Raw genomic sequence first — 23,603 nt, 5'->3', positions numbered from 1 at the left:
AGGAAAAATATTAAGGGCAGCAAGAAGAAAATAACCTATGAAAAAACCCCTGTCAGGCTTTCCGTGGACTTTCAGCAGAAAACTTACAGGTTAGGAGAGAATGGAATGACAGATTCAAAATACTGAAAGATAAGAACTTTCAGTCAAGAATACTCCATCAAGCAAGACTATCCTTCATATACGATGGAGAAATAAAACCTTTCCAGGATAAACAAAAGATGAGGGAGTTCACTGCCACTAGGTCTGCCTTACAAGAAATGTTGAAAGGAACCCTCCCATCTGAAACTAAAAAGCAAAGGTTTACAAAACCTCGAGCAAGGAGATAAATAGACAGAATCAGAAAATTGCAGCTCGATATCAGAATAGGTTAGTAAACAATTATAACATAAAAGACAAAGGGAAGGAAATTATAAAAAATAACTAAGAACACTTCAATTTAGTCACAAAGTCACAACACAGAAAAGAACAATTTGTGACAACAATAACTCAGAAGGGGAAGAGGAAAGAGAGTGAACCTTCTTAGGCTAATAGAGATAAGAGGCTAACAGAAAATGGACTATCTCATCTATGAGATCTTTTATATAAGCCTCACAGTAACCACTGAACAAAGTATCAGAGCAGAGACACAAATCATAAATAAAGAGAAAACTGAGAAAACTAACATAGAAAACCACCAAACTGAAATGGCAGTCAGAAATATAAGGGAAAAGAGACAATGGAAATATAGAACAACCAGAAAATAAGAGATAAAATGGCAGTATTAAGCCCTTATATATCAATATTCATTCTAAATGTAAATGGATTGAATTTACCAATAAAAAGACACAGAGTGGCCGGATGGATTAAAAACAAGACCTAATAATATGCTGCCTCCAGGAAACACATCTCAGCTCTAAAGACAAACATAGGCTCAGCATGAAGGGATGTAAGACAATACTCCAAGCAAATGGTAAGCAAAAGAAAGGTGTTGCCATACTTACATTAGACAAAGCAGACTTCAAGATAAAAGAGACAAAGAGGGACAGTATATAATGATAAAAGGGACATTCCATCAAGAGGATATCACACTTATGAATATATATGCACCTAACACAGCAGCACCAAAGTATATAAAGTGACTATTAACAGACCTAAAGGGAGAAATTGACAGCAACACAATAATATAGGGGACATCAACACTCCACTTACATTAATGGATAGATCATCCAGACAGAAAGTCAACAAGGAGACAGTAGCCTTAAATGAAATACTAGACCAGATGGACTTAATAGATATATATAGAACATTCCATCCCAAAACAGCAGAATACACATTCTTCTCAAGGCACATGGAACATTCTCAAAGCTAGACCATATGTTGGGAAACAAGGCAAGCCTCAATAAATTAAATGATTGAAATCATACCAAGCATCTTTTCTGACCACAATGCTATGAAACTAGAAATCAACTACAGGAAAAAGGCTGGGAAAATCACAAATATGTGGAGACTAAACAACATGCTACTGAACAACCATCAGATCAATGAAGAAATCAAAGGAGAAGTAAAAAAAAAACTGGAAACAAAAGAAAATGAAAACACAACATACCAGCTCTTATAGGATGCAGCAAAAGCAGTGCCAAGAGGGAAATTTACAGCAATACAGGCCTACCTCAACAAACATGAAAAACATCAAATAAGTAATATTAAACTAAACCTAACAGAATTAGAAAAGAAGAACAAGTGAGGCCTAAAGTCAGCAGAAGGAGGAAAATAATAAAAATTAGACCAGAAATAAATGAAATAGAGACTAAAAAATCAATAGAGAGGATCAATGAAACGAAGAGAAAAAGCTCAAATAAATAAAATTTAAAATGAAAAAGGAGAAATTACAATGGATACCACAGAAAAACAAAGGATTATAAGAGAATACTATGAAAAACTATATGCCAACAAATTGGACCTAGAAGAAACGGATAAATTCTTGGACTCATACAACCTCCCAAAACTGAATCAAAAAGAAATAGAGGGCAAGTCCTGTTTGCCTAGTGGTTAAGTTAGGTGTGTTCTGCTTTGGTGGTCCAGGTTTGGTTCCTGGGTGTGGACCTACATCACTAATCTGTCAGTGTCCATGCTGTGACGGTGGCTCACATACAAAAAGAGGAAGATTGGCAGTGGATGTCAGCTTGGGGTAAATCTTCCTCAGCAAAAAGAAAAAAAGGAGAAGAAGGAGAAGAAGGAGAAGAAGGAGAAGAAGAAGGGGATAATCTGAATAGACCAATCACAAATAAAGAGATTTAAACAGTAATCAACTATAGCAAAGTACAAAATCAACTTACAAAAGTCAGTTGCATTTTCATACACTAGTAATGAACTAGCAAAAAGAGAAGTCAATCATATATACAATCACAACAAAAAGAATAAAATATCTCGGAATAAACTTAACCAAGGAGGTGAAAGACCTATACACTGAAAACTATAAGACATTATTGAAAGAAATTGAAGAAGACATAAAGAAATAGAAAGATATTCCATGCTCATGGATTGGAAGAGTAAACATAGTTAAAATGTCCACACTTCCTAAAGTAATCTAGAGATTCAATGAAATCCCTATCAGAATTCCAATGACATTCTTCACAGAAATAGAACAAAGAACCCTAAAATTTATATGGAACAACAAAAGACCCTGAATAGCCAAAGCAATCCTGCAAAAAAAGAACAAAGCTGGAGGCATCACAATCCCTGACTTCAAAATATACTACAAAACTACAGTAATCAAGACAGCATGGTACTGGCACAAAAACAGACAAAGAATTGAAACCCCAGAAATAAAACCACACATGTGTGGACAGCTAATCTTTGATAAAGGAGCCAAGAACATACAATGGAGAAAGGAAAGTCTCTTCAATAATTGGTGTTGGGAAAACTGGCCAGCCACAATGCAAAAGAATGAAAGCAGACCCATATCTTACACCATACACAAAAATTAACTCAAAATGGATTAAAGACTTGAATGGAAGACCTGAAATCATAAAAAGCCTAGATGAAAATATAGGCAGTACACTCTTTGACATTGGTCTTAGCAGCATCTTTTCAAATACCATGTCTACTCCGGCAAGGGAAACAAAAAAAAAAAATAAACAAACGGGACTACATCAGACTAAAAAGCTTCTGCAAGGCAAAGGAAAACATGAACAAAATGAAAAGACAATCCACCCACTGGGAGAAAATATTTGTAAATCATATATCCAACGAGGGGTTATTTTCCAAAATATAAAGCACTCATACAACTCAACAACAAAAAACCAACTAACCTGATCAAAAAATGGGCAGGCATTTTTTGATATGCGCAGGCATTTTTTAATATGAACAGGCATTTTTCCAAAGGAGATATACAGATGGCCAACAGGCACATGAAAAGATGTCCAACATCACTAATTATTAAGACCACGCAAATCAAAACCACAATGAGATATCACCTCATACCTATCTGAATGTCTATAATTAACAAGATAAGAAATGTTTTGAAGAGGATGTAGAGAAAAGGAAACCCTAATACACTGCTTGTGGGAATGCAAACTGAGCAGCCACTATGGAAAACAGTATGGAGATTTCTCAAAAAATTAAAAATAGAAATACCATACAACCCAGTTATCCCACTACTGGATATTTATCCAGAAAACATGAACTCAACAATCAAAAGAGACCTATCCACCCCTATGTTCATTGCAGCATTATTCACAATAGCCAAGATGTGGAAGCAACCCAAGTGCCCATCAACCGATGAATGGATAAAGATGTGGTATATATATGTATATAAAGGAATACTACTCAGCCATAAAAAAGACAAAAGCGTCCCATTTGCAACAACATGGATGGACCTTGAGATTATTACTTTTGGAGAAATAAGCCAGACAGAGAAAGACAAAGACCATATGATTTCACTCCTATGTGGAAGATAAACAAATATCTGGATAAAGAGAACAGATTAGTGGTGACCAGAAGGGAAGAGGGTGGAGGATGGGCAAAAGGGGGGGTACATATGTATGGTGACAGATAAAAACTAGACTATTGGGGGCCAGCCCCGTGGTCCAGTGGTTAAGTTCGCATACTCTGCTTTGGCGGCCCAGGGTTTCACCAGTTCGGATCCTGGGAGAGGACATGGCACCGCTCATCAGGCCACGTTGAGGTGGCATCCCACATGCCACAACTAGAAGGACCCACAACTAAAATATACAACTATGTACTGGAGGGATTTGGGGAGAAAAAGCAGGGGAAAAAAAAAGAAGATTGGCAACAGCTGTTAGCTCAGGTGCCAATCTTTAAAAAAAAGAAAAGAAAAGTAGACTATTGGTGATGAGCACGATGCAGTCTATACAGAAACTGGTATATAATAATGTACATCTGAAATTACACAAAGTTATAAGCCAATAACGACCTAAATTTAAAAAAAGTTTTCTCAACATAGGAATGGAAATTATAGTTTCTGAAAGAAAGAGCCTTGGACATCCATCAGTTAAGTACATAAACTAAATGATAGGGATATGACAAGCTATTCAGAAGAAAAGACAACATTTAAAGATGCTTGGGTAAGACGTTCCCCTCATGCTTAAAAACAAGAGCAAGGTTTAGGAGTGAATCTATACAAGTGAAATGGAGTCCTCACACTCAACTGTGTCGGTGTTTTCCCTTTGAAGGCAAAAATCTATCTACCTACCTACCTACTTATCTACCTATCTATCTATCGATTGATCTATCTATTTTTTAAGGAAGCCCTGAAATATTTATCAACAGTCTCACATCTGCAATAATGCCCCTGATTCTTCTCCTCACTCTCTTAAGGTAGCTAGGTCATAAACAGAAAACAAGTCTTTCAGTTTAAAAGAACATCATTATATTTTAGCCCACTGAGACTGATTTTGGACTTTTGACCTTCAGAACTATAAGATAATAAATTTGTGTTGTGTTAAGCTGAAAAAAGAATACAGAGAGAGCATCATTCTGATGGTATTTAAGTGATCAGTGAGAGAAACAAGAAGAAATCTACCGAGAGTAGGAAACATAGCTTGGCCTGGATAGAACTCTTATAATTCAAGAATAAGGTAATAGTACAAAATGAGTTGGTCCTAGGAAGACATTTTATAATATATATGTAAAAAGGAGAGAATATATCACCTAAAAAGGCAGAGGATGACATACTCTTGAAAAATATTTACTGCAGGGAACATAAATTTTCAACAGTATCCACGAGAAAACATGGACATGAAATAAAAGATAAAAGCAGAGCTAAGACAACAAAGTGGGATATAAAGAGGGACATGGCTGAGTGCAGGATGAAATTTAAAGTGAGCTGGACAAAATAAGATAAAAATGTATAAAAATTTTAAATGGCATAAGAGTTTTAAAACGCAATAAAAACAGTAAAGAACAGAATCAACCATAAAGAACAGAATCAACTCCGTAGAAAACTAAATGTTTAATATGGAAGACAATTTAGAAAGCACTCTCAGAATGTATGGAAAGTATACAGGCTAAAACAGACAACAAAGAACTTGAGATCCCAAGTCTAGATAATCGGTTGTTCTTAACAGGTTTATTTAAATAACCACTGACATCTAAGTATGACTTTCCACAAGTTTTGATATGTAGTATTTTCAATGGCATTCCATTATGATTTCCTTTTTAATGTATGAGCTATTTAGAAGTAAATTATTAAAGTTTCTAAATATGTAATTTTTAAAAATCCCTTTATTGTTTATTTTAATTGTATTATTATTGCAGAACAAGGTAATATTGTAATAAAGGCTTCTTCTAGGGTAGTCATACTCTAGAAGATTCCTTATATGGAACTTAAGTTGGGGATTTAAACCCCTGATCTAATCATTTTTTCCCCCATATTATCCAGCACACTAAGAAACAACAATCAACCACATTAGATCCCTGATTTTTATTAACATGTTTTATGGTAGCTACTACTTGGTAACCAAAAGTCTTGCCTTCTACATGCACTTGACTGTAATGTCTACAGGTAATAATTTAAGTAGCTGTTTTGCTATTGAATGTCATGGACTATCAGGGCTCACTTTATTACTGAAAACAGGGTCATTAATATCTTTAAATCTAATAATATAAGAGAACACAGGACCAATTTGGAGAACCCAGCCTCGAAGATGGCCCCCAATGATCCCCACCTCCTGGTATTCACACTCTTATATAGTTCCCTTTACAATGTATCAGGAATGGTCTGAATGACCAATAAAATATGGCAGAAGGGCTTATATTATAAAAGAAGAAAGATGTAATGATCCAGTATAAGATTCTTCCACCATAAGAAACTTTAAAAAGAAAATAAAATTAAATCCAAAGGAAAAGAAAGTGAATAATAAAGATAAAAGAGCCAAGAACATACAATGGAGAAAGGAAAGTCTCTTCAACAAATGGTGTTGGGAAAACTGGCCCGCCACATGCAAAAGAATGAAAGTAGACCATTATTTTATACCATGCACAAAAATCAACTCAAAATGGATTAAAGACTTGAATATAAGACCTGAAACCATGAAACTTCTAGAAGAAAACATAGGCAGTACACTCTTTGACATCAGTCTTAGCAGCATATTTTGAAGTACTATGTCTGACCAGGCCAGGGTCAGAAATATAGAAAAATAAACAAACAGAAAAAATAAACAAATGGGATTACATCACTTCTGCACAGCAAAGGGAACCATCAACAAAATGAAAAGGCAACCTAACAATTGGGAGAAGATATTTGCAAACCATATATCTGCTAATGGGTTAATATCCAAAATATAGAAAGAACTCATAAAACTCAACAACAAAAAACTAACAACCCAATTAAAAAATGGGCAAAAGATCTGAACAGACATTTCTCCAAAGAAGATATACAGATGGCCAACAGCACATGAAAAGAAGTTCAACATCACTAAAATCAGGGAAATGCAAATCAAAACCACAAAGAGATATCACCTCATACAAGTCAGAATGGCTATAATTAACAAGACAGGAAATAACAAGTGTTGGAGAGGACGTGGAGAAAAGGGAACTCTCATACACTGCTAGTGGGAGTGCAAACTGTTGCAGCCACTATGGAAAACAGTATGAAGATTCCTCAAAAAATTAAGAATAGAACTACTATACAATCTAGCTATTCCACTGCTGGGTATTTATCCAAAGAACATGAAAACATGAACGCGTAAAGATACATGCACCCCTATATTCATTGCAGTATTATTCACAATAGCCAGGACTTGGAAGCAACCTAGATGCCCATTAAGGGATGAATGGACAAAGAAGATGTGGTGTATATATACACAATGGAATACTACTCAGCCATAAGAAACGATGAAATCCAGCCATTTGTGACAACATGGACGGACCTCGAGGGTATTATGCTAAGTGAAATAAGTCAGAGGGAGAAAATCAAATACCATATGATCTCACTCATAAATAGAAGACAAAGACAACATACAAACACAGAGAGACAGAGATTGGATTGGCTGTTACCACAGGGGAAGGGGGGAGGGAGGAGGACAAAAGGGGTGACTAGGCATATGTGTATGGTAATTGATTACAATTAGTCTTTGGTGGTGAACATGATGTAACCTACATAGAAATTGAAATACAATGATGTACACCTGAAATTTATATAATATTATAAACCAATGTTACCATGACAAAAAAAATTAATAAAAAAATTACGTTAATTGCTGCAAACATTTTGGTGAATATCTTCCCAGAAATCTCTCTTACCATAAGTATATGTGTGAATGTGCATATATAATTTTATTTATATGTGGCCTCAATATATATAATGTTTGTTCCTGTTTTGTTCACTCAATAATATCATCAATATCTTCTGTGTCAATGAAAATAAGATGTGTCATCATTTTTAATGGCTGCCCAGTAAAAAATAAATACATAAATAAATAAAAAGCAGGATCTGTGTGATTGAAGAGTGATTCCAGAATAAAGTCAAACTGCCAGAAATACCATAACAACGGATTAAAAAAATCATTGTGTATTAAATATTGTTGAAAAATCTGGATATATTTTAATAATGACTGGAGATATATATGTGACCATAACTAATCCAAACACCGTTCGTTCATTTAACAAATACTCATTTGTACCAACTGTATGTCACTCTGCTAGATGTTAGAGCAACAGTTGTGAACAAAGTAGGCATAATCATTGCCCTCAAAGTTTATAATCTAATGAAAGAAGCAAATAATAATAATAGAGTATGATGAGTATTATGATCTGGGAAGCTCATGGAGCTCTGAGAACATATGAAGGGAAAACATACCTGAGGAACTGATATTTAAGCTGGCCCTGTATATTGAGTACGGAGCAAGTGTTGTAGAGAAAAGGAACAATATTTGTTTATAAAAGCAAAAATAAACAAATGAAAATAAAACTTAGAGGAAAAAAGGGACAAAGCTCTTTCTAGAAACTGAAAGTTCAGTATGGCTGAAATAGAAGACAGGGAGAGTGACAAGACCTGAGACTGGAGAATTTGTCAGAGGACAATCATTTAGGTAGAGTTACAAACTCAAATGCCTACAAGTACCACGTAGATAACAAACAGGTTTATTAAGCTGAATATAAAATAACAGGGAATGGCAGAAAACAGAGCAAACTGAAAGTGTAGTCTAAATGGTGTAGCCACTATTTCAGCCAATCACTCTCATATTTTCATATAATCTAGTGAATCAGAAATCTTGTGTTTTATTTGAAATTTCCCAATTAAAAAGAAACTTAAATGCCAAAATAAAAAACAAGACTACAAACCAAGATAGTCTGCAGGTCACCAGTTCGTGATCTCTGTCATAGAGAGTCCTATAAAACCATGTTAAGAAATTTAAATTTTACCTTAAAATCAGTGGGAAGATACCAAAGGAATTTAAACAGTAAACACATAATAATTTTTGTTGTTTTTGGAATATCATTCTAGCTAGGGGCAATATCAAAGGTAGGAATACCAGTTAAGAAGCTACTGTGAAAGTCTAGGCGAAAGACAGCAGTGGGGATAGTAAGAAATGGGTTTGAGAGACTTTTAGAACTGCCATGGCATTCAATAACGTATTGAATGTAGAAGGTGAGGAAGAAGGCAGAGTCAAGGGTGACTCTTGGGATTTTGTTTTAAACAACTGAGTGAAAAGATCACTGGAGAAAAAGTAGGTTTGGAAGAGGGAAATAAATTTAGCAGGCTGTTAAAAATCAGGTACTTATACATTTTAGGGGCATTACAAACAGATACATTCCGTATCCCTTTATCTAGAAACTCTATTTCTGGTATTATACTATATGAAAATTAGCCAAAATGAAAAGAAATTGTACCAATATACTCAGTTATGACATTTACAATAGTAAAAATACTGGAAATAATGTAAAAATTCAATGTTCATGGCATGGTTAAATAAATTGGCATATTAACCCTTTGGATTTTTAGAATAGAAAGTACTCTATGTAGACCTGATGACACATGGAAATGTGTATATGAAATAATTTTTTAAAGGAACCTCAAATGATACTTATACACAATGACCATAAATGCAGGCGTGTGCAATAACAAAGAATGAAACAGAAAATTTGTGGAGGTATAATCTACTGAATGTACTGTTTATCACTTTCTTTCTCGCTTTTGCGAAAGATAAAGGTGGGATAGGCCATTTATCTGCTTGCAAATCAACAAGTCAGCCAAGCCTCATCAGTGTTCTCAGGATTCAAAGATTGTCCTTTTAATTCCTACCTGGTAAATGATGGAAGTCAAAGATGCATTTATCACCACGATACCATCTTTCAGGGCTTTTACTACATGGTAAGATCCATTTGCAGTAGTTAGCTGCTCTTCAAAGTACTCTCTTAGGAACTGGCACATAATCCTGAGATTCTGGAAAGGAGCCCAACAGCAAGACAAACCTGAAAAGATGTTTTTTCCCTAAAGCCATCTCAATCCGCAAAGCATTAAAAAGAAGAAAAAAAGTGTCGCTATGCACTCTGGGGGTAAAAAAATAAAAATAAAATCTTTCCTTTCCTTCATGGAAATTCTAAGTTGGAAAGATGTGATTTTTTTTTAGAATATTTACATATTTTATTAAATCTTTACAATCAGTAATTATAATCAAATACACAATTATATACAAGGATTATATATATTTTCCCAGACTTTTACATCACAGTACATAGTTTCCCTTAGAAATATTGTATACATTTATCACCAAACATATAATCCAACAACAGTAGTGTTACAGCACCTGTTAATACAGACATCTTTTTCATAAATTACATCATAAGAAAATATATGGCTATAGGGGCTGGCCCTGTGGCCGAGTGGTTAAGTTCGCACACTCCACTGCAGGCGGCCCAGCGTTTCGTTGGTTCGAATCCTGGGTGCGGACATGGCACTGCTCATCAAACCATGCTGAGGCAGCGTCCCACATGCCACAACTGGGAGGACCCCAACTAAGAATATACAACTATGTACTAGGGGGCTTTGGGGAGAAAAAGGAAAAAAATAAACTCTTAAAAAAAACAACAACCAAAAAGAAAATATATGGCTATAAATTGGGCTTTTAAAAATCTCTTTTATATGGAAAGATGTAATTTTAAAATGGTGCTAGTTTTTGAAAGATCCATTAATGGCAAATCATCAGAAATAGAAAGAGTCAAAGCTTATGTAAATTTTAGTGTAATTTGTGCCATTCCATAAGTTGACAGTTCTCAGGGCGAAAAAAAAAAAAAAAGGGACGCTGGAGAATGAATGCAAAACTTCACATCTGATGTTCTCACTGCTACTCTCACCACTACAAAACTGTGGTAACCATTTCTGAAGTGAAGTTGTTGAATGAGGATCCCCTCCAAAGTTTTATCACTGGTGCTGTCTTCAACTCTTCTCTATAATTCTGACCCAATTGTATCTTTTATTTCTGGTTTAGCATTCTTCAAGGACAGAACTATTTAATAATAATAATAATAAAGTAGTAACTTTCCAAAGGTAAAATCTGGAAGCAAAAGAAAAAAAAAGGCTTCCTAGCTAGAAAGATGGCCAACTCAAGGAGTTATCCGTATAAGGGGCGAGACAAATACAAAAGAGAGACTCACATCTGAAATATAGACCTTCGTGCTGCTTTTATCAAACACTTCTACTGTAATGACATACACTTGTCCCACCTCTAGACTCCATCGGTCTCCAGGTTGGACTGTGAAACCTATACCCAAATCAAGAAACAAAAATATTAGAAGAGGCCAACATTTTTCTACAATGCATTAAAAAATACAAACTTAAAAAGCGATTCAAAGAGCAAAACTGGCTAAAAGACGGAGACGGTTTACAAAGTATATTCTTTAGTTTCCTCTATCAAATTGTATAATAATTTGGGGTTCCAAAGATTCTGGCTTAACTTAGCTCATCTCAGGTATAAAGAAACACTCTCACTTATATCTGTACACAAAAAGAAACGACAATTTTGCTCATTTCCAATGTGTCAGGCAAGATTTCAGCTTCTTTCAATCAGATTCATTGTTTCACATGGCCTAAGGACATTAGGATTCTTTTTTGGATCTTCATATGTTTTCACAATCTGTTTCAGGATGCTTCATTCTTGTGGATAGCATTTAACCAGAACAAGGTGAGAAAACATGTCAAAGTAAGGTTGAATTTGAAGTTAGTTAAGTCTCAAAATGAAGGTTAAAGAAGCGCTCTAGTTTTTAACGCATTCATTTTAGTGAAATAGTATAAGCTATTCATCGTTCTGAAAATCATTATCTAAAAATACCTAAAAATCCGGGCTCTACAACATAGATGGTGCAATTGGGGAGTCCAGACACAGATCGCATATGGACATCTTAATTTTTGCTTAAGGAAATCATATGAGCGACAGTTGGTAGAAAGAGAAATGTGAGCTACCAAAGAAAAAAATAATAAACCTACAAACAAAATTTCTCTTTTATTATCCTTTGGAAAGCAAAACTTAAATGTGTGCACTTCTAAGAAAAGTCTGAGGGACACAGTCATCACAGGAATCAGGTATTCTTGAATTTCAAATTTGAGGAAGATGAAATAAAAGATCATGCTCCATGATTTTAATATTCATTTAGCTGCAGAACCCTTTCTCCAAATAAATTCTTACACAGGAGCCCATTATGGAAAGCAGGACAAAGTGGCATCACTCTGGCCAAGGAATGAACAGTGGTGATGGAGAGGGAGGGAAGGGCACGACTTGCCATCCAGCCCAGCAACTTACCTTGGGATCTGCAGAAAGTTTTAAAAATCACAAGTTTGTTCTCTACTATCTGCAGCAAATCTGTAAGACCAAAATGTTTTCTCTTTGCCATCAAAGATATGTCTAGGTCACTTATACATCATACTACCCACTATCCCCTTCAGTTAAATTCTAGCATAAATACAAATTTATTCTGCTATCAGTCTATATAGAATCTAATTAGGAATACACTTCCCTCTCAAAAATACACTACATCCGGGCTGGCCCTGTGGCCGAGTGGTTAAGTTTGCGCGCTCCGCTGCAGGTGGCCCAGTGTTTCGTTGGTTCGAATCCTGGGCGCGGACATGGCACTGCTCATCAGACCACGCTGAGGCAGCGTCCCACATACCACAACTAGAAGAACCCACGATGAAGAATATACAACTATGTACCAGGGGGCTTTGGGGAGAAAAAGGAAATAATAAAATCTTAAAAAAAAAAAAAAAACTTAAAAAAAAAAAAAAATACACTACATCCAAGAGCCAAGAAGAAATTATTTCTGCTCTGAGAAATACATAACTGAGATGACTGAACAGAAAACATTCACTAATTCTAAGTATACTAATTTAGAAATTGTATTAATTCAGTCATGCACTAGGTTACGATTTACTACTATATTATCTACGGTGATAATAAAAGTAAAATAATATTTAATCTACTTGGAGGATCAAACTTTTAAAGCTGCCTCAGTACTGCAAATAAGCTACTGATATACATACAATTGATTTGTTAATTAAGATTACCTTTATCTATTCATTAAAGCAAATCTTTTAAAGACTATATAGGCAACTCTGTACCAATCTAGGTTTAGTTCTAATATAATATTCATAAAACATAAGAGCTAGAAGGAAATTCAAAAACACAACATTCCCTTCATTTTACAGACCAGGAAACAGATCTCAATAGGTCTCTAAACCGATTCATTCCTCCATTATCAGAATAAGATATCTTCCTTCCATCTAATCTTTCCACCTGTTCTGAATCTTATTTTCTCTTGCCCCTCAGAAATCTTGCTCCAACAGCTGGCCCTCTTTTCTCCTGTATCTCTGCCATCTTTCTCTCTGTTTAACTTACAGACATGTTCAAGTTTCTCTTATCTTAAAAATCTTTAAAAAGTTCTTATGTCTTTGTCAAACTTCCATCTTGTTTTCCTCCTTCATTTCAAAGCCAAGCTGTTTTTATTGACAAAGTGACCCAAGACTTCCTAGTTACCACAGCCTTTCAGTCTATCTTCATCTCAGTGTTTATCTCTGCCTATTTCACCCGAGGAACATTCTCTTTGTAAATTCCTCACCTGGTTATCAGGAAACACCTCTCTCTTGATTTTCCTACTGCTTTTTTTTTTTTTTAAAGATTTTATTTTTTCCCCTTTTTCTCCCCAAAGCCCCCTGGTACATCGTTGTATATTCTTCGTTGTGGGTCCTTCTAGTTGTGGCATGCGGGATGCTGCCTCAGCGGGGTTTGATGAGCAGTGCCATGTCCGCGCCCAGGATTCAAACCAACGAAACACTGGGCCGCCTGCAGCGGAGCATGCGAACTTAACCTCTCGGCCACAGGGCCAGCCCCTTCCTACTGCTTTTTAATAAACATTCTTTCTGGGCCTCCTTAACAGTTCCTCTTCTTCCAGAGGAACCTTAAAAGCTGGCATTACACAGTTCTGTCTGTGGCCCTCTTCTCCTCTCACTCTATATACTCTCCCTGGGTGATTTTGTCTACAACAACAACTTCAACTGTCACCTATCTATAAACTGATAACTTCAAATATCTATCTTCAGCCTGAATCTTTCTCCTTCAGATACACAAAAAAATTTCTGCTTGGATGTCTATCCCACAGGTACTTCAAGTCAACATATGAAAAACTAAACTACATAATTTTCTTTTCCCTAAACCTGTTCCTTCTCTTATATTACTCATCTCTATGAACAATACCACCAGCTTACCCTAAGCCAGATGCTGGAACAAATTATGAATAGTCACCATCCATGTTCTCAAGAAAGACATATAAATAGATAAATATAACATATTTTAATATCTACTACTTTGAATAAAAAACAATATGAACTGAGAACACGAAAAAAAGAAAGATCATGTAAGCCTGCCTGGGGAATTCAGGGAAATGCCTGACACACAGTTGGGGCCCAAAAAATACTGAATGAGTTAGTTTATTTTGTAGCTACTATTGCATTTGTTGATAAATGTCCTACGCACCTTAAAATGACTAGAGAACAAAAACTCCGGGCCAAAAACTCTCCTTAATATGTTTTAGACAAATAATATAAATAGTAATACTATTCTACAAGAAATACTCTATCTTTCAAGCCTAATGGGTTCTTACTCAGAATAAGACTACGAGGCCCTACATAATTTACTCCCTCCCTCCTCTACTCTATCATCTCTCCTACTACTTTCTTCCAGTTCCCTGTACTTTGGCCGCAGTGTCTTCCTCACTCTTATTTAAACATGCCAAACATGCTCCCGCTTCAGAACCTTGGCAATTGCTATTTCCTCTTTCACCCAGACATCTGCGTGGCTGGTTGCTTCAATGCCACCTTATCAGAGAGGACTTCCCTAACTACCTTTAGTAAAATAGCAGTCTGTATCCCCAGCACTTAGAACAATGTTGAGCATATAGTAGGAATATAATAAATATTTGCTGAATGAATTGATTTCTTTCAGATTGAAATATTCAGAAATACGAAATATTTCAAAATCAAACACTGAGAAATGAAGTCCAAACCTTTCGATTTTCTGAGAATTTAAACCTTCATTCTGTTTTGTTTTCACTGACTATAACAGAGCTCTAGGTAGCTCTCTTTGGTCACTCCTTACAGAGCAGATTTAGTGAATTAAAAAAATTACTCTCAATTCAATTTAACAAATATTAATTAAGCATTTAATATCATATTTTAAAAAATTAAGCAGACAATACCATCTTTTCTCAATTATTTATGTGAAAATAGTAAAGAACAAATTAAATAAGATTCACACAAGTTCCTCCAAACTCTGTTTTCCCCAGTCTCTTAATTATAATTTGACTAAGGCTGCAAATAAGCACTAAAGTCAACAGATCCCAAGTTCCAACTAGTCTTTTCTCTACCCACCCTTTGTTAGAAATTATGACAATAATAATTTATAGTTCTTTGCTAAAAATTAAACCCATAGAAAATAAATGTAGTAGTAGTATAATAACTCTTAACAGATTATTTTACCAAGGAACATGTCTAGCATGCTCAGGGAAATGTAGATTGACAGCTAAAACTTGAACAAAAGGATACTTTTATGAACAAAGACAAGGTTAATTTGGCCCAGTTGGACCGCAGTCACCATGGCTGTTTTCTCATCCAGTAAAGCCACTTTCCCAGAAAGAGATTCATTACATGAAACTCTACGGTCTTGCAATTCCAGTGTATAATGTTCCAGGGGAAAGTCCACCTCTGTAAGACATGAAAGATACATAAATGTAATGAGAACAGCCATTCAAACAGACAACAGTGTATTGTTGGATTATAAGAGGAAAATCAGGAAGCAGGCCTAAATAAGACAGGGATCTACTTCTAATTTCTTTCCCACTATGATGAATTTCTTCATGTAGCCACTTTTGGGGGAATGCCATATTAGTTTATGGTTGGTATTTCTTGTATTCTTAAAAACCAGTGAAGTGAGAGTAGCAGGAGGGATCCCTGCTAGGTAAGTAAGGAAAGGACTAATGTTAATGGAGCCAATGCACACTTTATAAACTCAATGCGAATTTTTGGGTCAATAGAATATTAAGTTTTCAATTAACAAACTGAGTTTCCCAAGAAACAACTTTTGCAAGGATCATTCAAGTCCTTTCTGGTAAAGTCTCTTCACTTGCCCTACAAAAGCTAATAAATTTTTGGTGATTGTTTTAATAGAGAATTCAGATGCTTATGGACACTGAAGCAAAGTAAGCATTAGCCTGTTCAAGATATGGGGACTATCTCTGTCCAGTATTATCTCAAGGACAGCAATTAAGGAATACCTTATCACAAAATCTAAAAACACAAAGAAATATTTTGCATACATAATGTGGAGTTGCTTCTCCTGTCAGCAGAAAATATTTGAGCATTACTTTTGCCATATTTTATTGACTGGAGCAATCAAAAGCCTGCCTAGGATCAAGGGGAGGGGACACAGACCCCACCTCTCAAGTGAGTGGCAAACTCATGGAAAAGCAAGTGGGACTGGAAATACTACTATGGCCAATTTCGGAAAATATTGTCTTCCGCAGTTAGCTTACTACGGTCAAGGGAATTTCATCTTCTTTTGAGTCTGTCTTCCATGGCTATAGAGAAAGCCCTCAATTTGTCTATATCTCATTCAGTTGAAAAAGTGCCTTTAAGAAAAACCCGTGAAGGGGCTGGCCCATGGCCAAGTGGTTAAGTTCATGTCCTCCACTTTGGCGGCCAGGGTTTCACTGGTTCAGATCCTGGGCACGGACATGGCACCGCTCATCAAGCCATGCTGAGGCAGCGTCCCACATGCCACAACTAGAAGGACCCACAACTAAAATATACAACTATGTACTGAGGGATTTGGGGGAGAAGAAGCAAAAATAAAAAAATAAAATCTTAAGGAAAAAAAAAGAAAAACCTATAAAGAATATGGATAGATCAGTCCAAACCTATTTCCAGTGTTTGAAAAATAATTCCAAGTGCAGGCATTTCAGGAATGTTAGTCTTAGGAAAAGATAAATCATCTTACCTGTCATTCTTCCCTGAACCATTTTTGCAACTCGGTATTTAATATATGCTCCTACTAAGAGATAAATGTCATGGGATGGTATAAGAAATATATTCTCCAAAACAAGCAGACGTATCAATGCTGCTGCCACTTTCTAAAAGAGGAAGGAAAAAAACCAAAGTTTCTATAGGCAAAGTCCTCAAGGCCATCTTCCTTGTTAAAAGTTTACTTCTTAAAAAAAAAAATTTTTTTGAGGAAGATTAGCCCTGAGCTAACTGCTGCCAATCCTCCTCTTTTTGCTGAAGAAGACTTGCCCTGAGTTAACATCTGTGCCCATGTTCCTCTACTTTATATGTGGGATGCCTACCACAGCATGGCTTGCCAAGTGGTGCCATGTCCGCACCCAGGATCCAAACTGGTGAACCCCAGGCCGCCAAAGTGGAATGTGAGCACGTAACCACCGCACCACCGGGCCGGCCACATCTTAAATACTTTTTAATATGTTTTATAAAGATTAAAAAAATGCTTTCCTGGGGGCTGGCCCCATGGCCAAGTGGTTAAGTTTGCACGCTCTGCTTCAGTGGCCCAGGGTTTGGATCCTGGGTCCGGACATGGCACCACTTACTAGGCCATGTTGAGGCGGCGTCCCACATGCCACACCTAGAAGGACCCACAACTAAAATATACAACTATGTACTGGGGGGATTTGGGGAGAAATAAAAAAAAGAAGATTGGCAACAGTTGTTAGCTCAGGTGCCAATCTTTAAAAAAAAAAAAAAGCATTCCTAACTAAAAATCATAATTTCAGTTAGCCTGAAAAAGTGATCATGAATCTTAGTAGTATATTAATTTTCTAAGTCACTTATTAACTTTTTAAGTCACTCAAACTAAGAATAGAAAATGACAAGTCTTCTAAAGGAGAAGAGTAGATAAATAAAAAGGCAGTCTGCTGAAACAAGAAAAGGTAAGACTTGAATGTATGCCACAGAAATTCTTTTAACTAACCTCCAATCAACTGACTTTCCAGATCAAGTCACTCTCTATCCCCTGTTGAACATAGTGATTCTTTTTTTTTGTTTGAGGAACATTAGCCCTGAACTAACATCTGCCGCCAATCCTCCTCTTTTTGCTAAGGAAGACTAGCCCTCAGCTAACATCCGTCCCCATCTTCCTCTACTTTCTATGTGGGACGCCTACCACAGCATGGCGCGCCAAGCGGTGCCACGTCCGCACCCAGGATCTGAACCAGTGAACCCCCGGCGGTCAAAGCGGAACGTGGGGACTTAACCACTGCGCCACTGGGCTGGTCCAGAACATAGTGATTCTTTCTTTTTTTTAACTTTTTTTTTTTTTTGAGGAAGATTAGCCCTGAGTTAACTGCTGCCAATCCTCCTCTTTTTGCTGAGGAAGACTGGCCCTGAGCTAACATTCCTGCCCGTCTTCCTCTACTTTCTATGTGGGACGCCTACCACAGCATGGCTTGCCAAGCGGTGTCATGTCTGCACCCGGGATCAGAACTGGTGAACCCCGGGACGCCAAAGCAGAATGTCTGCACTTAAACGCTGCGCCACTGGGCTGGCCCCCTGAACATAGTGATTCTTGTGAAGGCTCACCCAACAGAAGGTTAGTAGGCTGCCCTCTAGGATGTCCACACACTTATATTCCTGCTACTTGAATTAAATGCTCACCAAGACATTTGTTTTTCCCAAACCTATTTATGCCAGTTGCATTTGTAATTATAATTAGATTTAAAAAATAAACCATGGGGGCCAGCCTGGTGGCACAGTGGTTAAGTTTGCATGCTCTGTCTTGGTGGCCCAGGGTTCCTGGGTTCAGATCCCAGGCATGGACCTACATACCGCTCATCAAGTCATGGTGTGGTGGCATCCCACGTACAAAATAGAGGAAGATTGGCACAGATGTTAGCTCAGGGACAATCTTCCTCAAGCAAAAAGAGGAAGATTGGCAACAGATGTCGGCTCAGGGCCAATCTTCCTCACCAAAAATAAAAATACAAAATAAAAAATAAACAATGAATGCAAAGAGAGAGCTGTTGTTTCTACAAAAAATTTAAATGTTTTGAAAAGAAGTTAAAGGCAAGTTGCTAAAATGTGCTGGTATCAAATTAGGTGTGAGAAATGTAAAAGATTGGGGAAAAATCCTTGAAAAATAGAGAATTCTGCACTTAAATTGTTTCACACGTCTAATTTTTCACTTGACCATAAAATGAAATGAAAAATGAAAAGAAAAAGAAACTACAAATTCTAATTTATGCAAGAAAGAGTATGTATATTTCTAACCAGTGAACTTGTGGTCAAAGACAGGTCTTGGACCAAAGGACTGGTGAATAAAATGCAGTTATATGTTTTAAGAGAAAACACTAGTTGTATTTGTAATTGTAATTAGGTAATAACACGTTTAAAGAAGATGTCTTATTTTTGTTAATGTTTACCTACTTCAAATAACTTTTTCAATTAAATGACCATCTATTGGCCCAAATCATATCAGGTTAGAGGGCTTCTACTATAGATAAACTTAAGAAACTATATTTTCCATAGGCAAGACTATTAAATGAAAGTTTATAGCACAAACTTTTTACCTTATAGAATGGTTCATAAATTCGGACTTTTATAACAGCAGCACCAGTTCTAATCCCAGACACCAAAATCATATCTCCTTGTTTCTCTTCTTTTTCCATCTCAACTATATAGGTGGGGGGAGAATATTCTGCTTCAGAGTATTTCAGAATCCTAAATAGATAAAATAAGGTTTGTTCTGGTAGAACCAGACAATTAGTCTTCTTCCAAAAGGCCCTAAGAAACTTTAAACATAGTCTCTTCAATGTCTATATAGTGTAAAAAGTTTTAAAATTTGTTTTGCACAAGGACTAGATAGAAGAAAACTAAGAAATGTACCTCTGGCTAAAACTGTTGTGGGACCAAAACTTGGATTGTTTGAGAACTATTTCTTGATACCGAAGACAAAATTTCATTATTCATGAAATTCGGTATTATCCACTCACTGAATTTCAGCATGTGCAGAGAGCTTGAACAACAAAACTGCCAGAAGATACACCTGGCTCAAATAATTGTATAGTCCTGAACTCATGAACTTCTCTGCAGTGGCTCAAATTAAACTATCATAAAGGTACCTACATTGATACTATATGTCATTCTATCAAAGACATTTCCCCCTGGTAAATTTATCTCTTCCAAAAAAGTCCAGACAGCAGGGTTATCAAAGCCCGCAAAAATGGCTGCTGTTCAGTGTGTGACCCAAAGGCGGATGTCTCCTTCAAAGTCAGACAGTTTATGTTTCGTTTCAAGTTTACCTAATTTTGCTAGACAGTTCTTCTCTTGCTGATTCGTTATCCTGGGCAATGCTCCACTCAAACATCATCCCTGCCAAACTACTAAAAGTATTTCCTGTAGAGCAAGCCAAAAGCAGACAAGACAGAATCACACATTCAAAGATATTCAGGTATCTTTAACAAGACAGGGAAACCTAACTAGAAAATTATTTTTAGGCCTCTTTCATTAACAAATAGAAGCACTATCATTAAGGAATTAAAACACATTTGCCAGGAAGACCCCTACACAAACAATATAAGTGCTGTTACTGTACAAGCTTTCTCAGAGGGAAAGGGACTCAAGCTGATTAACTTCTGGTTGACAAAAATTATGCCTCTCTTTCTGTTCCTTTCTACATAAAAGCCACCTTAGGGTTGACAGGCATCCCTGAATCTTGGTCCCTTCAACAAAAATTTTATAAAAACTGGTCCAGAATATTTATAATACATTCATTTTTCAGATTTAAAAACATTAGTCTTTGTTAAATAGTTTACAAAGAAAGAAGCAATAAATTTAAATACCATATTACAACGTTAGTATAGTATATTAAAAGCATCAATCTCAAAAAAGATAAACTCAAAATTATAAAGCCTTTTCACAATTTTCATTTAATTCTCTTGGCCTATAGAAAGTGGACTGATCAAAACAGAGTTGCAATAAATTCCAAAAAATGTTCTTACTTTTTAATCTAGGGACTATCAGTAGAAGCTCAGTGGCAGAATATGGATATTTAAGAAAACTTCTGAGATAATCAACAATTAAATATACCAGGAAAATTTTATGAAAGTATACCAACAATTAAACATACCAGGAAAATTCTATGAAAGGTTCATTGACCCATACTCAGAATTATTAATTCCTCATGTACATGAGCTTCATATAAGAAAATAAATATTATTTCCAATCTACTTTTGTTTCTCAAGCTGCTGTTTCCAAGTGCTAAACACAAAGGAGTATGACTTTATCGTAATTTTGTTGAATCCTCTGAAGTTCTTTACCTTCAGCATCCAATGCCCTCACCATCAGTTCCAGTGGTGAATCATCTACATAGAGTTCCCGGGTTCGAGATATAATTTCAATGCTGTCTATTACATCAACCTTAACATCACAGCGCAGTTCATGGTCAGTCACTACAATGAAGCCAAAAACTGATAATTTAATTCAACAGGTCATGAATTTATTAAATGTCTCAAACACTCAGAAGCTTATTCTAAATATTATGAAAAAGAAAGGCTGTGACAGTGGCTTTCAACCTGTGGAAGAAAACAGCATAATGACAAAATATAAGAGCCTCTGTTTATAATGAGACACTAGACCAGTGGTTCCCAAACACTGATCTACAAGGATGTTTTCACCCATCCAAGGAAAAATGAGAAAAACAAGAATTTTTAGGGGCTGGCCTCGTGGCCAAGTGGTTAAGTTCTCGCACTCCGCTGCAGGCAGCCCAGTGTTTTGTTGGTTCAAATCCTGGGCGTGGACATGGCACTGCTCATCAAACCACGCTGAGGCAGCATCCCACATGCCACAACTAGAAGGACCCACAACTAAGAATATACAACTATGTACCAGGGGCTTTGGGGAGAAAAAGAAAAAAAATAAAATCTTAAAAAAAAAAAAAATTTTTTTTAAAGTGAATAATGGGCCAGCCCTGGTGACCTAGTGGTTAAGCTCAGCACATTCTGCTTTGGTGGCCCAGGTTCGGTTCCCAGGCGCAGATATATACTGCTCTGTTAGTGGCCATGCTGTGCTGGCATCCCACATACTAAAAAATAGAAGAAGACTGGTATAGATGTTAGCTCAGGGCAAATCTTCCTCAGCAAAAAAAAAGTGAGTAATAAAATTAAATGTATTCACTTTTTTTTTTTTTTGAGGAAAATTAGCCCTGAGCTAACTACTTCCAATCCTCCTCTTTTTTTGTTGTTGTTGAGGAAGACTGGCCATGAGCTAACATCCATGCCCATCTTCCTCTATTTTATATGTGGGACGCCTACCACAGCATGGCATGCCAAGCAGTGCCATGTCCGCACCCGGGATCCGAACTGGCGAACCCCAGGTCACTGAGAAGCAGAACATGCACACAACCGCTGCACCATCAGGCCAGCCCCTAAATGTATTCACTTTAAAAGTACATTAAGGTATATTATTCTTACATTTTACCTTACTTTTGAAGTGTTAAATTGTTTTTTTCTTTTATGAAAATTATGGTAATAGATTTTTAAAATATATTTATTTAGAAAAGTAAAAGGGTGGCAACCATATGTCAGTCCTGCCAATAAATCTCTCTCTTTATTTCTTTCAAAATTTTTTGTGGACAATGAGATTAAAAAGCCTGAGAACCATGTACTAAATTCAACCAGAATCCCAGTCCAACCAGAGTTACAATCAAGATAGCCATAATGAAATTCAGAAACACAAATCGAAAGAGTAAAGAAGGAAATGAGGATGAAATAAAAATCGTTTTGCACTATCTTTTAACTATACTCCCACCTATCACATTCACCATGTGTCAGAGAACTGCCTACACAGCTACCCCATTCTGCTGTTGGTAACTACACATTTTTAGTTTTAGCTTCATCTACAAAAAACAAAAAGCAAAGTAACTACCACTGCAATATCCAATATTACCAATGGACATCAGGGATAAACTCCATCCCTAGCTGTGGATCTGCCTTTATGAAATTTTTAAATCAAAGGAGAATGTTAATCAGATAATAGAGGTAAATGCCCCTCAAAAAAGATTAAGGAGCATCAAAATATGCTACTTCAGGAAAAGCTGTACTTCACAAGAAACACAAAAATTGAATTAACCATCCTGGAACTACTTTATATTTACATTAGTGTTCAACAAATAAGTAAATATATTGTAGATAGTGGGTGTCAGGTTTCTCACTGTCAGAGAAAGAAGTTACCCTGTTGTGCAGGATTAGGACCAAAGATATCAGTACGAGCTCATATTTATTTTAATATATATACAGGTAGAGAGACACGGAAATAAATATAGATACGTGTATATACATGAGTTAGTATACAGATACATTTCCTAGCACTGTCTGCTGAGAGGGCCTAGAAGTAGTGACACTCCAGTAGCAATGAGCACACTAGCACCAGATCTTGGTTTCTAAAGATAGCTCTCTAACAAAAAGAATCAGGACTCTCTGAGGGAATGGCTGGGCAAGGAAAATACAAGATGAGCTTGGCTCATGTTGTAGTGATAAAAAATAAGGAAATACTAAGATTAATTAATTAATTAAAATGGGGTAAGCCCAAAGGACACAGGAGCCAACCTGAAAGA

The 23,603-nt window shown here is 36.3% G+C and overlaps 1 protein-coding gene and 1 long non-coding RNA gene across 4 annotated transcripts in view; one reads left to right on the top strand and one right to left on the bottom strand.

Moving 5' to 3' along the window:
• Positions 1 to 23,603, top strand: part of LOC139081486 (uncharacterized) — a 79,928-nt gene that overhangs the window by 42,150 nt on the left and 14,175 nt on the right. The window lies entirely within an intron of this gene.
• The window catches only part of NUP210L (nucleoporin 210 like), a 90,791-nt gene that overhangs the window by 60,216 nt on the left and 6,972 nt on the right, over positions 1 to 23,603 (bottom strand). For 2 of the 3 annotated variants that reach the window (XM_070607399.1, XM_008526903.2), the window contains exons 3-10: positions 21,310 to 21,441; positions 20,293 to 20,386; positions 19,561 to 19,711; positions 16,983 to 17,115; positions 15,533 to 15,691; positions 11,772 to 11,840; positions 11,098 to 11,204; positions 9,746 to 9,886 (exon numbers count right to left, since the gene is read on the bottom strand). In XM_070607399.1, the coding sequence (XP_070463500.1) occupies positions 9,746 to 9,886; positions 11,098 to 11,204; positions 11,772 to 11,840; positions 15,533 to 15,691; positions 16,983 to 17,115; positions 19,561 to 19,711; positions 20,293 to 20,386; positions 21,310 to 21,441 (986 nt within the window). Of the gene's footprint in view, positions 1 to 9,745; positions 9,887 to 11,097; positions 11,205 to 11,771; positions 11,841 to 12,239; positions 12,463 to 15,532; positions 15,692 to 16,982; positions 17,116 to 19,560; positions 19,712 to 20,292; positions 20,387 to 21,309; positions 21,442 to 23,603 lie in introns of those variants that run through there. The other variant, XM_070607400.1, reaches the window with a different exon arrangement.

This window comes from Equus przewalskii, unplaced genomic scaffold, assembly GCF_037783145.1.
Source record: "Equus przewalskii isolate Varuska unplaced genomic scaffold, EquPr2 ChrUn-10, whole genome shotgun sequence".
Taxonomy (NCBI): domain Eukaryota; kingdom Metazoa; phylum Chordata; class Mammalia; order Perissodactyla; family Equidae; genus Equus; species Equus przewalskii.
The sequence above is the reverse complement of the archived record's forward strand: the minus strand, read 5'-3'. Positions and strand labels throughout refer to the sequence as shown.